The sequence below is a fragment of the Cupressus sempervirens genome, chromosome 6 (assembly GCF_028749045.1).
Source record: "Cupressus sempervirens isolate cs-2001-9-10 chromosome 6, ASM2874904v1, whole genome shotgun sequence".
NCBI lineage: Eukaryota > Viridiplantae > Streptophyta > Pinopsida > Cupressales > Cupressaceae > Cupressus > Cupressus sempervirens.
The window spans coordinates 45919491-45931932 of record NC_143123.1 but is presented as its reverse complement, the minus strand read 5'-3'; the positions used below and the strand labels follow the sequence as shown (position 1 = coordinate 45931932).

The 12442-nt window shown below is 37.3% G+C and overlaps 1 protein-coding gene across 10 annotated transcripts in view; it reads right to left on the bottom strand.

Moving 5' to 3' along the window:
* Positions 1-12442, bottom strand: part of LOC149551050 (uncharacterized) — a 124061-nt gene that overhangs the window by 89307 nt on the left and 22312 nt on the right. Inside the window, exon 1 of one of the 10 annotated variants that reach the window (XM_089786618.1) lies at positions 6144-6415. The exons of the other annotated variants lie outside the window; for them this stretch is intronic. Coding sequence (XP_089642744.1) covers positions 6144-6295 — 152 coding nt within the window. The 5' untranslated portion in view covers positions 6296-6415. Of the gene's footprint in view, positions 1-6143; positions 6416-12442 lie in introns of those variants that run through there. 10 annotated transcript variants of the gene reach the window in all.

Here is a 12442-nt window from a genome sequence, read left to right as displayed (position 1 = left end):
TGCAGAAACTGTTGTAAATAATGCTTACTTTGCTGAAAGTTTGACACAATACTAGATTTCTCTGTTTCTGGCTCTTGGATGGAAGTTGTCACATGTCATATTTTTAATGTGAGGGTTTTCTCTGCTTATTTTGCAGCTTTTATTCATTTCAGCATTCTACTTCTTTCAACTGATCTCATTTCTTTTGTTCGTATTCTATGTGTTGTAGCCTTTATATGAATACATAACTTTGTAACTGTCAATAACACCATACTTTCAGCCCTATATTATATTCATAAAATGCTCACAACTATGCACCTATACTGGTAGCTTGCTAAAAACTGAGTTACCAATCTTACTCTTTTATCTGCAAATTGAAAGATTGTATTCAATGGATGAATGCAATCTTGACCTTTCTCTTGTGGAAACCCTTCTTGTCAATATCCTCTAGCATCTCGTATTCTTCCCATTTCAGAATACTTTATCTTCTGTTTATTTTGTGCTCATACAATTGTACATCCTGACCTGTATAACACATTCTTTCTATTGGCTGAAAACAGTTGTCTTTTGCTGTATCTGAATCTTATCACCGTGGCTTTCATTCTTGCTATATGAGTGAAACAAAAGATTTCAAAACTTTTGACAATTCGTCCCTTTAATACTTTTGTACTTCATGATTGACGTCCCTGTTTGCTGGTGTATATCTGTATTTTATTGAGATGAATAGCCTGTAGGTTGGTAAATGCGAGATTTGAGTGAGTCATCAGCATTGCTTAGATCCATTGGATCTAACCCATTCTCTTGTTTGCAAATACAGGGATTGGAAGCACGGAACGAGCGATGTTTGGAGCAGCGAGAGGATGGATGCAGTTGGACGCCATATCACCAGTCATTACAGGCAATGACTGGTGCCCATGATCCTTTCTCCTTTTACCCTTCTATTCAGTTATTGATTTCAGTAGGGTATAGATGTATGTCAACATGTAGAGACTACTCTCACAGTCAGATGTGTGAGAGAAATTTACTTTCAGCATTTAATTTCTATTATGATTTGCTTCATCATGCAAATACTGAACATTATTCCAAAATGAATAAAAATACTTTTCCTTGATGTATTTTCTGAAAATTACTTTGAATGTAATGAGCATGTATTTTACTTCATTTGAACGTATGTGGAAAATGAACAACATTTTTTGGCGACCTTTGTTGACTGTCTGCCTGCTAGACACTTTGATCAGTTGCCTTTGACATCCATTGGGCATTTAGAGTCTGAAAAATAAATTCCTTGGACCTAAACCAGACATAAGACGACCTTCTAAAGTTGCTGATATGGGTTGGGATGTATGCAAATGAGTCTAATGATAACTGACAGGTTATTATTAGACTGATTTTTATGCATGATCAGACTGTAGCATCAACTTTAGAAGTTGAATATATAGTTATCCATCCCAATCATGCATAAAAACGTGTGAATTGGATGGGTGCAGGTGATTAGTATACGCGTGTGTGTGTGTATAGTTATGGCTGCCAGGTATGTATGAAAGTGAAACTGAAAATGACTTAGAAAATGCAGCCCTAGGCGTATGCATATGCATGCGTATACTAACCTACATGTATGTGTTCAATCCATGCATTAGTGTGCATGATTGAGGTGGGTGAGTATGATATGAAACGACCAAACCAGCAACTTGACACCCCTAAAAACCTAAGGAAACAAAAACCGACATGTGCTTGGACAGCACTTTAGGGAAAACTTTAAACTAATATGCAAATGCATTTATTGAAAGCATGAAACCTAACCTAGAAAACAAACAGAATTAGAATCATACCTCAAAGCAAGCCTTGAGGTGGATCCCGTTAACAGGAATCGGTAGAACGTCTCCTTGAATAGTGGCCAGCTGGAAAGCATTGTGTTTCTTGCATTCAACAATCTGAAAAGGGCCCTCCCAAAAGTGATCAAACTTAGCACGCTGCCCTGGTCTTGCCTTAAGTACATCCCACTTAAGCACCATATCTCCTTCTTTGAAATGACGATCTTTTGCCTTTTTATCAAATGTTCTCTTCACCTGTAACTGCTGGTATTCCATTTCCTGCAGTGCCTTGCTCCTTTTCTCCTCTAACTCCATTAATTTGGCAAACCTTAGCTTAAGAGGATCCTGTTCTTCAAACAATATCAGCTGATCAGCAAGCTGTAACGCAGGAAATTCAGTAGTAACAGGTAACTTGGCCTCTTTCCCGTATACTAGAACGTAAGGAGATGTTCCAATAATTCGTTTAGGAGTAATCCTATCCAACCATAAGGCAGATTTCAACTTTGCATGCCAATTTCTTTTATTCTCCTCTAATGCTCTTTTAATAATCTTTAAAAGGTTCTTATTTGTACTTTCAGCCAAACCATTACCTTGAGGGTAATAGTTTGATGAGGTATTCAGATATATACCTTTCTTTAGCGCCCATTCAGACACTCTTGCTCCCACAAAGGCTAATGCGTTATCAGAAATGATTGAATCAGGAACACCAAACCTTGTGGTCAACTCATCATAAAAATTAAGTACAGCTGATTCATTTGCCTCTCTTAACGCTACTGCTTCAGTCCATCTTGTAAAATAATCCGTAGCTGTGAGAATCCACTTGTGACCTGAACTAGAGTTTGGATTAATTGGGCCTATGAAATCAATACCCCACTTCATGAATGGCTGCTCAACCAAAATCGGTTTCAAGGGTAAGGCTGCCAGCCTTTCCTTGCCAGCAAACAATGCACATTTTTTACATTTTCTTGACCAGCTATGGGCGTCTTTGAAGAGATCAGGCCAATAGAATCCTGCCCTCAACACTTTATAAGCTGTCGTCTTTGGGGAAAAGTGACCCCCTTCATCATGAAACTATTCCAAGATCTTGCTGGTCTGATCAGCACTTATACAACGTAATAACATACCACTATGGTCTTTTCTAAACAAAACATCATGAACCAAGACATAAGGAATTGATTGAAGTCTGAAATACCTACGTTTTGCTCTATCCAACCTCAAAGGACACTCCCCTGTTTGCAGAAAATGTGTCATTTCAGTCAACCAGCAGTCCGATTGATTACCTTCAACTTGATTGTTATCAACCAGCAACAGATTTTGGTGGATTTCTACCTCTTGAAAGCTGTTTTCTGCCAACTGTTCGCATAATCCTTTGCCCCTAACCAATTTGGTGATATGGATATCAACGTCATACTCCATCACCCGAGTAATCTAGCCTGCTCTTTTCTCATTTAAATCTTTGCTTAACAAAAATTCTTTCACGCTTGGATGAGAAACCATTAGATGAATCTTGCTGTTGGAAACCAGGGGTTTGAATTTTTTAAGGCTTTTAATGACAGCAAAAACATGCTTTTCAACAAAGTTGTACCTTTGTTCGAAATCTTGCAAACCTTTGCTGAAAAACGCGATAGGTTGCTCCAGACCTTCATCATTTTTTTGTACCAGCATCGCTGAAATGGCGTCAAAACTACCATAGGCATATAATATAAAGTCCTTAGTAAAGTCTGGATTAATCAAGGCAGGGGCAGCGGACAAGGACTCTTTAATTGCTTCAAAACAACGCTTCCCCTCCTTTGTCCAGCTGAAATTTGTATTTTTCTTTAACATTGCTGTTAGAGGCTTCAAAAGATTAGCAATATCAGGTATGAAACGTCTCACAAAATTTATTCTACCAAGAAAACTTTGTAAACCCTTCTTGTGGCTGGGTAGTGGTAATTCTAAAATCGCTTGAACTCTTTCGGGGTCTATAGTAGTACCATGCTTTGAAACAATATAACCGAGAAGTTTACCTTCATGAACAGCAAATACAGATTTCTTTGGATTAAGAGAAATACCGAACTCCCTGCATCTTTCTAACACCTGTCTAAGATGAAAAATGTGATCCTTAGCCTCCTTGCTGAAAACAGTAATGTCATCTAGATATACCAGCACTATTTTGTACATTAAATTTTGAAAAGCCATGTCCATAGCCTTTTGGAACGTAGCTCCAGCATTTGCTAATCGGAAAGGCATCCTTCTATAAGCCATGGTTCCCCATTTTGTGGTGAATGCTGTTTTAAACTGATCTTCATCTTTTACCAGCACTTGATTATAACCAAAATAACCATCTAACAAAGAAAACCTTTCCGAACCTGAAACATATTGTAAAATCTGTTCCATAGATGGTAAGGGATGCCTGTCTTTTAATGAAGCCTTGTTTAAATCTCTAAAATCTATGCACAAGCGTATTTCTCCATTTTTCTTTCTTACAGGTACTAAGTTAGAGACCCAAGAAGTATGTTTGATAGGAAAGACAATCCCTCCTTCTAAAAGTTTGTTTAATTCTTTCAGCATTAGAGGTTCCAGCTTAGGATTGACAGGTCTCTGTTTTTGCCTTATAGGTTTGGTGTTAGGTTCAAGCTCAATAGTATGCTGGGTTAATTTAGGGTCAAAGCCTTTTAAATCAGAATAATCCCACGCAAAAACATCATTAAACTTTTGAAATAATTCAATAAACAACTGTTTTTCTTGTGGTGAATTTATCTTACCAACTTTCAGCCTTTTTCCTTCAGAAATTTCCAGCTCCTCGTAATGCTCTTCTTTTACCAGCAAACTAGTTTTATCTTTTTTCACCTGATCATCTGGATCAAAGATAGTTTCTAAAGTGACCAAACCTTTAGGCAACTTATTTGACTTTAGCTGAATCACCTGATCACCGAATTGCTGATTGAACCTATCTTGATTAGCAGCTGAAAACACATCTTCCTGTAACAAAAAGCTTAAAATCTGCTCATCTGAGTCAAAAACCTGCCAATTAATGTTGTTATCTGGTATTGAAGGTCTGACCACTATCTTTACATGATGCTGATCATTCTTTTTCGTGACGTTATCAACAATATCAAACTGTGCACCCACTGCTGCCAGTCTATCAGCAAAATGATTCTTTGCTCTAGGTATAGATATTATGTTAAAAGCTTCAAATTCTTCTATAATATCCCAAACTCTGTTTTTGTATAGCTTTAAAGTATCATTTTTAACAGAAATCAGACCTCTAACCTGATTTACAATGAGTCCGCTGTCCCCAAAAACTTGCAAGCAAGTTATGTTTCTCTTCCTTGCCCATTCCAAACCTTGCACCAGCCCTTCATATTCAGCCACGTTGTTAGAACATGAAAATGAAAAACGAAAAGCAGCAAAATACTTATCCTCTTGAGGTGATATCAGCATAACTCCCCCACCCGCACCATTCTTGCTTCGTGAGCCATCAAAATACATTTTCCAAACCGGATTTTCTTGTTTGCTGAATTGATTTATATCTTTTACCAAATTTGGAATTCCTGCATTTTGATCTAAAATCATGTAGTTTCCAAAACCAACCTCATGGACAATGCTGTTTTGACAGTTAGAAGCGTTTTCAGCAGCCCATTCGTCCAGTAAAATATCCAGTATGCCACTAATAGGTGTGCTGGAGTCTATTACTTCAGGTTTATCACTATCAAATGACATCATATTTGCATTTATAGCAGCAGGAACGTAAGGCTCTATATGGTCCTTTGCTAACTTTTCAGACTTAATAGTGATCTTTGTGCCGTATCTTGACCTAAAGAGCATATGAGACCAATCTGATGAAAAATAACCACCAATCTTTGCAGTGAAATCTCTAGATAAGCATAATGCAAAATATGGCGGAAGATCTATGACATAAACATCCTGAGGTATAGAAAAATTTGGGCATGCATGCAGAGTGAGGTTAGCATCCTTAATGACACCTATTGTGTTGACAGCTGATCCATCTAACTGCACTACACCTTTTTTGAGAGGCTGATATTTCAGTCCTAGCTGATCTGCTACCTTTTTAGGCATGACTGAACTAGTGGCTCCACTATCTATCATACAATTATGAACCAAATTATTGCCTATGATCAAAGACACATAAAAAGGGGGAGGTTTGATAGCTGGAGCTGCCGGTTTGTTATTACCTTCATCATTATTAGCAAATACAGCACTTGGAACGTTTTCACTAGCATTACTTCTTTTTGATAATTCAGACTACAATATATCAATTTGACCCGGTATTGCTAACGAATCCCACATATTGATAGATACATTCATCTTCTTCATATTGTCAACAACATTAAACGGAATTGACGGATGTACCTTAGACTGCAATTTTGCAACAGTAGGGTGTACTTGTTGTTCGGTGTTGACATGTGGAAGACCTGCTGATGGGACCTGCTGATTGGTTGGCTTAGCGGATCCAGCAGTGGCTGTATTGTTAGTATTGCTGTTGTTACTGACTTTTTGGTCATCTAAAGCTCTCTTTTTATTTCTGGAATAAACAGCAATATTAGGATCAGTACCATTTATACCACAAAAATCGTCTACCTGCCAATTTAGGAAAGAAGCATCAGCAAAGGGTACATCTTGCTGCTGTTCTATTTCAGCCTCAGGTGCATGCTGCATACACGTAGCGTTTTGTACCATCAAAGCTTGATGAATAACACCATTCGAACAAGTGGACTGATTATGAGGTTGATTACATGGAAAACACCACTCATATTCAGCAGCCATATTATTTTGCAAAGGTACGGGTACTATATCTCTTACCGGATTTGCAGCATTCAGGGGAGCTGGATTATAAGGCCTATAAGGCCTCTGATTTATGCTCTGTTTATTTCCAGTATTGTACCCTTGAAAATTTGGCCTATAATGGGGCCGTCCTTGGTTTTGTTGCTGATACCCTTGATTATTCTGCTGCTGGTGACCTTGATTTGCAGCGAAATTTTGAGACTGAAAAGGTTGCCTTGGCTGGAACTGCTGCTTCTTGAGATTAACCAATTCATTCCCAAAAGTTTGCATTAAGCTTTCAATTTTTTGCTGACCTTGCTTAATCTCTTGCAGCTCCTGAGAAGGTGTTGCAACAGCTATGTCTTGGCTGGAAACAGTTGGTAATGGGCTGAAAGATGGTATCTGCAAAGACATATTTGACTATATATTCGGAAAGATAGGCAAAGGAGGTCTAGGAGCGATTTTACCTGCCTGTATGAGGCTATTTTCTGCCCTTACTGATATAGCAAATGCTTGTGGCAGCGTATTTCCACCCATAGACTGAATCATGACAGCAATGTCGCTGTTCAAACTCCTAAGATAGTACAAAAACGCATGATCTGCACTTGGTCTAACAGCAACAGGTATCCTATCCCACGTCTTTTGAAAACGTGTATTGAAATCAGTCATCTGCTCTTGTGGGGCCCTTTTTATGGTTGTTAGCTGCTCTACCAAAGACAAATGATCAGATTTGTCTTCAAAAAATTTGGTGAATGCATCACCCAATTCATCCCATGTGCCTATTGAAGCTACTGGTAAACTCCTGAACCATTCCAACGCTTCCCCTTGAATGAAGCGGCCAGTAACCTGATTGCTACATTTTCTTGCGTCACATGATGAACATTGCATAAAGTTGCTATATCCCTAACATGTTCAAAAGCTGTAGTTTGGCTTTCTCCGGTGAAATATGGTACTCCTTTCAAAGCTGCTAAAGGGATGTCATTATGCTGCTGGAGATTTCGAAGGGAACAAAAGCGAAATTTCTTGGCTGAGCCATTACTGGTAGCTGATAACTTATCTGTTGTTGATGTATTAATGATACGGCTGGTCCAAAAAATAAATTTGAGGCCGAACTTGATCTTGCTGTTGTAAAAAATGTAGAAAATTTTGATTCCAAAGGCTCGGTTCTCCAATTGGGACTTACTGAAAACGTGCTACGAGTCTTTCTTTGATAAACTCGAGTGCCCTGTGCTGATTTCTGATTTCTCTTTGCTGGCTTTGTCCTAGCAAGGGTTCTGCCACGCCTTTTGGGTGTTTCAAGCTGTAAATATTCAAATGTATTTGAACTTCTGGTTTGTATCTTTCTCATTAATAGCACTGATCTGTACCTTTCTTTCCCACAGAGTCGCCAGATATGCAGAAAAAATTGTAACTCTGCTGTTTGCACATCAAAAACAGCAGCAACTTCCTTAAAAAATAAGGCGAGGGTCCCACCGAGCGTGCCAAAAATTGTTATCTCCAAAATCTGCACCCTAAAAATTTGCCTTAAGTCTTAAAACTCGCAGCGATTTTGGAGAAACATGGGATCAGCCAAAAGTTGTGGGTAACTTAAAACTTGGCTGAACCTCCGGATTCTAGGCCGGTTCCTGTATGATATATCTTATATGATTGAGGAAGTGATAAGAAGGAAGCAAAGGGTTTCAATTTTATCATTTCGAAGGCATCTGTCTTTGACGTTTTGAAGTTGAAACACGTCAACAGGGTTATAGAAAACCCTAAACGCCTGCATTTTTCTGTGATTTCCTTTTTGCTGGAGGCTCCATTTTCCTTCACCCTGCTCGTTGCTGATCTCTGCCATGGTATATCAGTGAATGCTGGTATGAAATTCATGAGTTTTTTGACTGCCGACTGGGAGTTTATTGCTTCTTGGACACCATAACGTTTAGACTTATGGTTAAAAACACATGGCTTTTACAACAAGCCGACTGGTGTCTACCATTTGATTTGTCTTTGTTCTCCATGCTGTTAAAACTGACCAGATTTTGAGAGCGAACTGAAATGGCGTTTCCTTCTACAAAAAACGTGGGTATTTTTTTAAGGCCGACTGGTTGTTTTAGCCATTGTTTTTCCTTAAACTATATTTGTCATTCTGCTCTTGTGGACTTCATTTGCGAGCTTGCTGACCATGTGGGTTTTAGAACTAGAAGAATATTAAAAAACAAAACCCCAGATCTGTTGTTTCTTATGAGATCTTCTGCTTGTTTTGTCTTTTTCCATTATTTGCAAGAAACCCGTATATAATTGTGATATTATAGAAATTGGGCACTATTCATGGTATTCTTTGTGATGATTTCCTACTGTTGGAAATGACTGTGATACTCTATTTACGTTAAACTCCATGCTAGGTTGCTGTATGAACTGATATATCACAAAGCTTATGAGGGTTTTCTTTCAACTGTCAAACCAAATTTTCTTTATCAGCTCCTACTTTCATTGCTGAAAGTTGTGTATAACCACCATATTTTCAGATGTCTCTGTAACAGATGTGAGAATCCCTGTTAATTGAATCTGGTTAAACTCTAAGAAACTGAGATTTCTTGCTGAAAACAATATCAGATTTCTTGTGTAATGGTTTCTGCTGTGTGTGAACAATAAACACCATATCCATTGATGTATTTGCCAAAACTTCATGAAACTCTATACTGATTGCTGAAAGTAAACATTCACACTAGTTTTTGAAGTTCTCATCTCTTTGCTGTATATAAAAAAAAAAATTTCCTTGTCCAGATCTTTGCAGAAACTGTTGTAAATAATGCTTACTTTGCTGAAAGTTTGACACAATACTAGATTTCTCTGTTTCTGGCTCTTGGATGGAAGTTGTCACATGTCATATTTTTAATGTGAGGGTTTTCTCTGCTTATTTTGCAGCTTTTATTCATTTCAGCATTCTACTTCTTTCAACTGATCTCATTTCTTTTGTTCGTATTCTATGTGCTGTAGCCTTTATATGAATACATAACTTTGTAACTGTCAATAACACCATACTTTCAGCCCTATATTATATTCATAAAATGCTGACAACTATGCACCTATACTGATAGCTTGCTAAAAACTGAGTTACCAATCTTACTCTTTTATCTGCAAATTGAAAGATTGTATTCAATGGATGAATGCAATCTTGACCTTTCTCTTGTGGAAACCCTTCTTGTCAATATCCTCTAGCATCTCGTATTCTTCCCATTTCAGAATACTTTATCTTCTGTTTATTTTGTGCTCATACAATTGTACATCCTGACCTGTATAACACATTCTTTCTATTGGCTGAAAACAGTTGTCTTTTGCTGTATCTGAATCTTATCACCGTGGCTTTCATTCTTGCTATATGAGTGAAACAAAAGATTTCAAAACTTTTGACAATTCATCCCTTTAATACTTTTGTACTTCATGATTGACGTCCCTGTTTGCTGGTGTATATCTGTATTTTATTGAGATGAATAGCCTGTAGGTTGGTAAATGCGAGATTTGAGTGAGTCATCAGCATTGCTTAGATCCATTGGATCTAACCCATTCTCTTGTTTGCAAATACAGGGATTGGAAGCACGGAACGAGCGATGTCTGGAGCAGCGAGAGGATGGATGCAGTTGGACGCCATATCACCAGTCATTACAGGCAATGACTGGTGCCCATGATCCTTTCTCCTTTTACCCTTCTATTCAGTTATTGATTTCAGTAGGGTATAGATGTATGTCAGCATGTAGAGACTACTCTCACAGTCAGATGTGTGAGAGAAATTTACTTTCAGCATTTAATTTCTATTATGATTTGCTTCATCATGCAAATACTGAACATTATTCCAAAATGAATAAAAATACTTTTCCTTGATGTATTTTCTGAAAATTACTTTGAATGTAATGAGCATGTATTTTACTTCATTTGAACGTATGTGGAAAATGAACAACACTTATCACATTCTATGATCTGAGAAATGTAACTTTAAGGCTTGCAGAATAAATATCATTTGATTCTAACTTTCAACGGCATAAATAAAATATGATATCTTGTCAGGGATACTTGGCTTTTATTCATCATTAACAGTTCTATCCTAGAGAGGGACTACCCGATGATATTTTAAACAAAGATGATTTGCATCATAATTTGGAACTATATCTTACTGCTATAATATTTAAAATGCAGTAATATTTGATAATAAAACATATTACAATGCTTGGGACATGGACAACCACATAACCTAGTAAAATCTGGAAACAAAATGGAGTCTTGTTGGACGCTAATAATTAGCTCCTTCACAAGATAAATCTTTAGGTGCAAATCTTAGTGTGATTATCAATCACGTCTTTAGTAAAATATCAATGAAAAAGGCAAATCGTTGCAAGGAAAATGCAATAGTTATCAAGTGGTATATTACAAGGATATTGGGTGATATATGCAGAGGTATGGGGTGATATTGAAGAAGAAATCGGGTGATATGTGAAAAAGAAATCGAGCGATATGTTTTACTCATGGTCTCTCTTTCGACTTCATAATATAAGAAAGTATTCGAAGTCTCTTTCGCTTCCAAGAAGCCGTAACTTATAAAGAAGAGACTTGGCTCTTGATCGCCAATAAAATATGCCAAATGTGCATTTCGGTTTTTAGCAAGAATTTGAATAAATATGGAAAAAGATTTGAAGGTTATAAATCAAGGATAATTATAATCTATATCTATCTACTTGCACGTAGATGTACTTAGAGGTGGCATCATATTATTTATAAAAATAATATTATGTTGTCACTTTTATTCCTATATCTATGTGCACGTACATAGGTATACATCATAATGATGTGGTGGAAAAATCAATAAAAAACCATTTGAGGTACGCATTATTTTTTAATTAAAATAATTAATTTTTTAAACGTTTATTTAATAGCTCATGCGGGTCCATCAATTGTATCCTAATGTTCAAGTCACTCGATCCTTACCAAGCCAATTAAAAGTCATACCTGTCAATCTGATAAGTGGACTACGCTAGTATCCCATTCTATTGATCCTGTTTAGCAATGTTTCTCCCCTTCATCTTCTCCTGCAATCACCCGTACAATATTTCCACGATAATAACAAGTTCCATAATAATTCCATAATAACATTTAATATAGATAAAGAATTTAATTATTAACCATAATTTCAAAATCAAGCAACTGCTAATCATCACATGACAGATAATGGATAATGACCATCTTCATTAAACAATTAACATAATGAATACAACGGATACGTTTAGCTACCCTCTTCACATGATTATGAAAGAAAATCCATTCAATCTAATAGTTAAAAATAAATTTAAAATTAGGTCAAAATTTGGGATGTAACACAATCAATATAGAAATAGGATTTCCGTAAATCTTTCCCAAAGTTTCTATTCGACACAGCTATTGTTTTTCTTGTCGATTATCCAGTGCTGCATGAATCCTTTTTTGATAGACGGCCTGTCGTGGTGGTAATGGGGGTCCCAATGGCTGATTGGTATTTGGTTTGCTAGGGGACTTGTTCGCATAGTGGTCTCCACCACACGTAAAACACCCAGACGATGGTCCTTTCTTATCACTTCCTTTATTACCCCTATTAAAGTTGAAGTTACCCTTGAACTCCTTGCCACCATTTACCTTGGGTTTTGGTTTATTGGTTTCGAAATTCTTAAAATGCTTTTTATGTGGCCCTGAAGCTGAGCCTCCTACATTCCAATTTGTTTTCCTTTCTTTATCCCAAATAGAGTCATCCCTTTTTATTTTATGTTCTTGCATGATGGCTCTCTCAAGAGCTTCCTCCATAGTTCGTGGAGCGAGGACATCCATTGCCGCCCCCCCCCCCGCCCCCCCCCCGCTCAATCCTATTATTCAAACCCATAACGAAC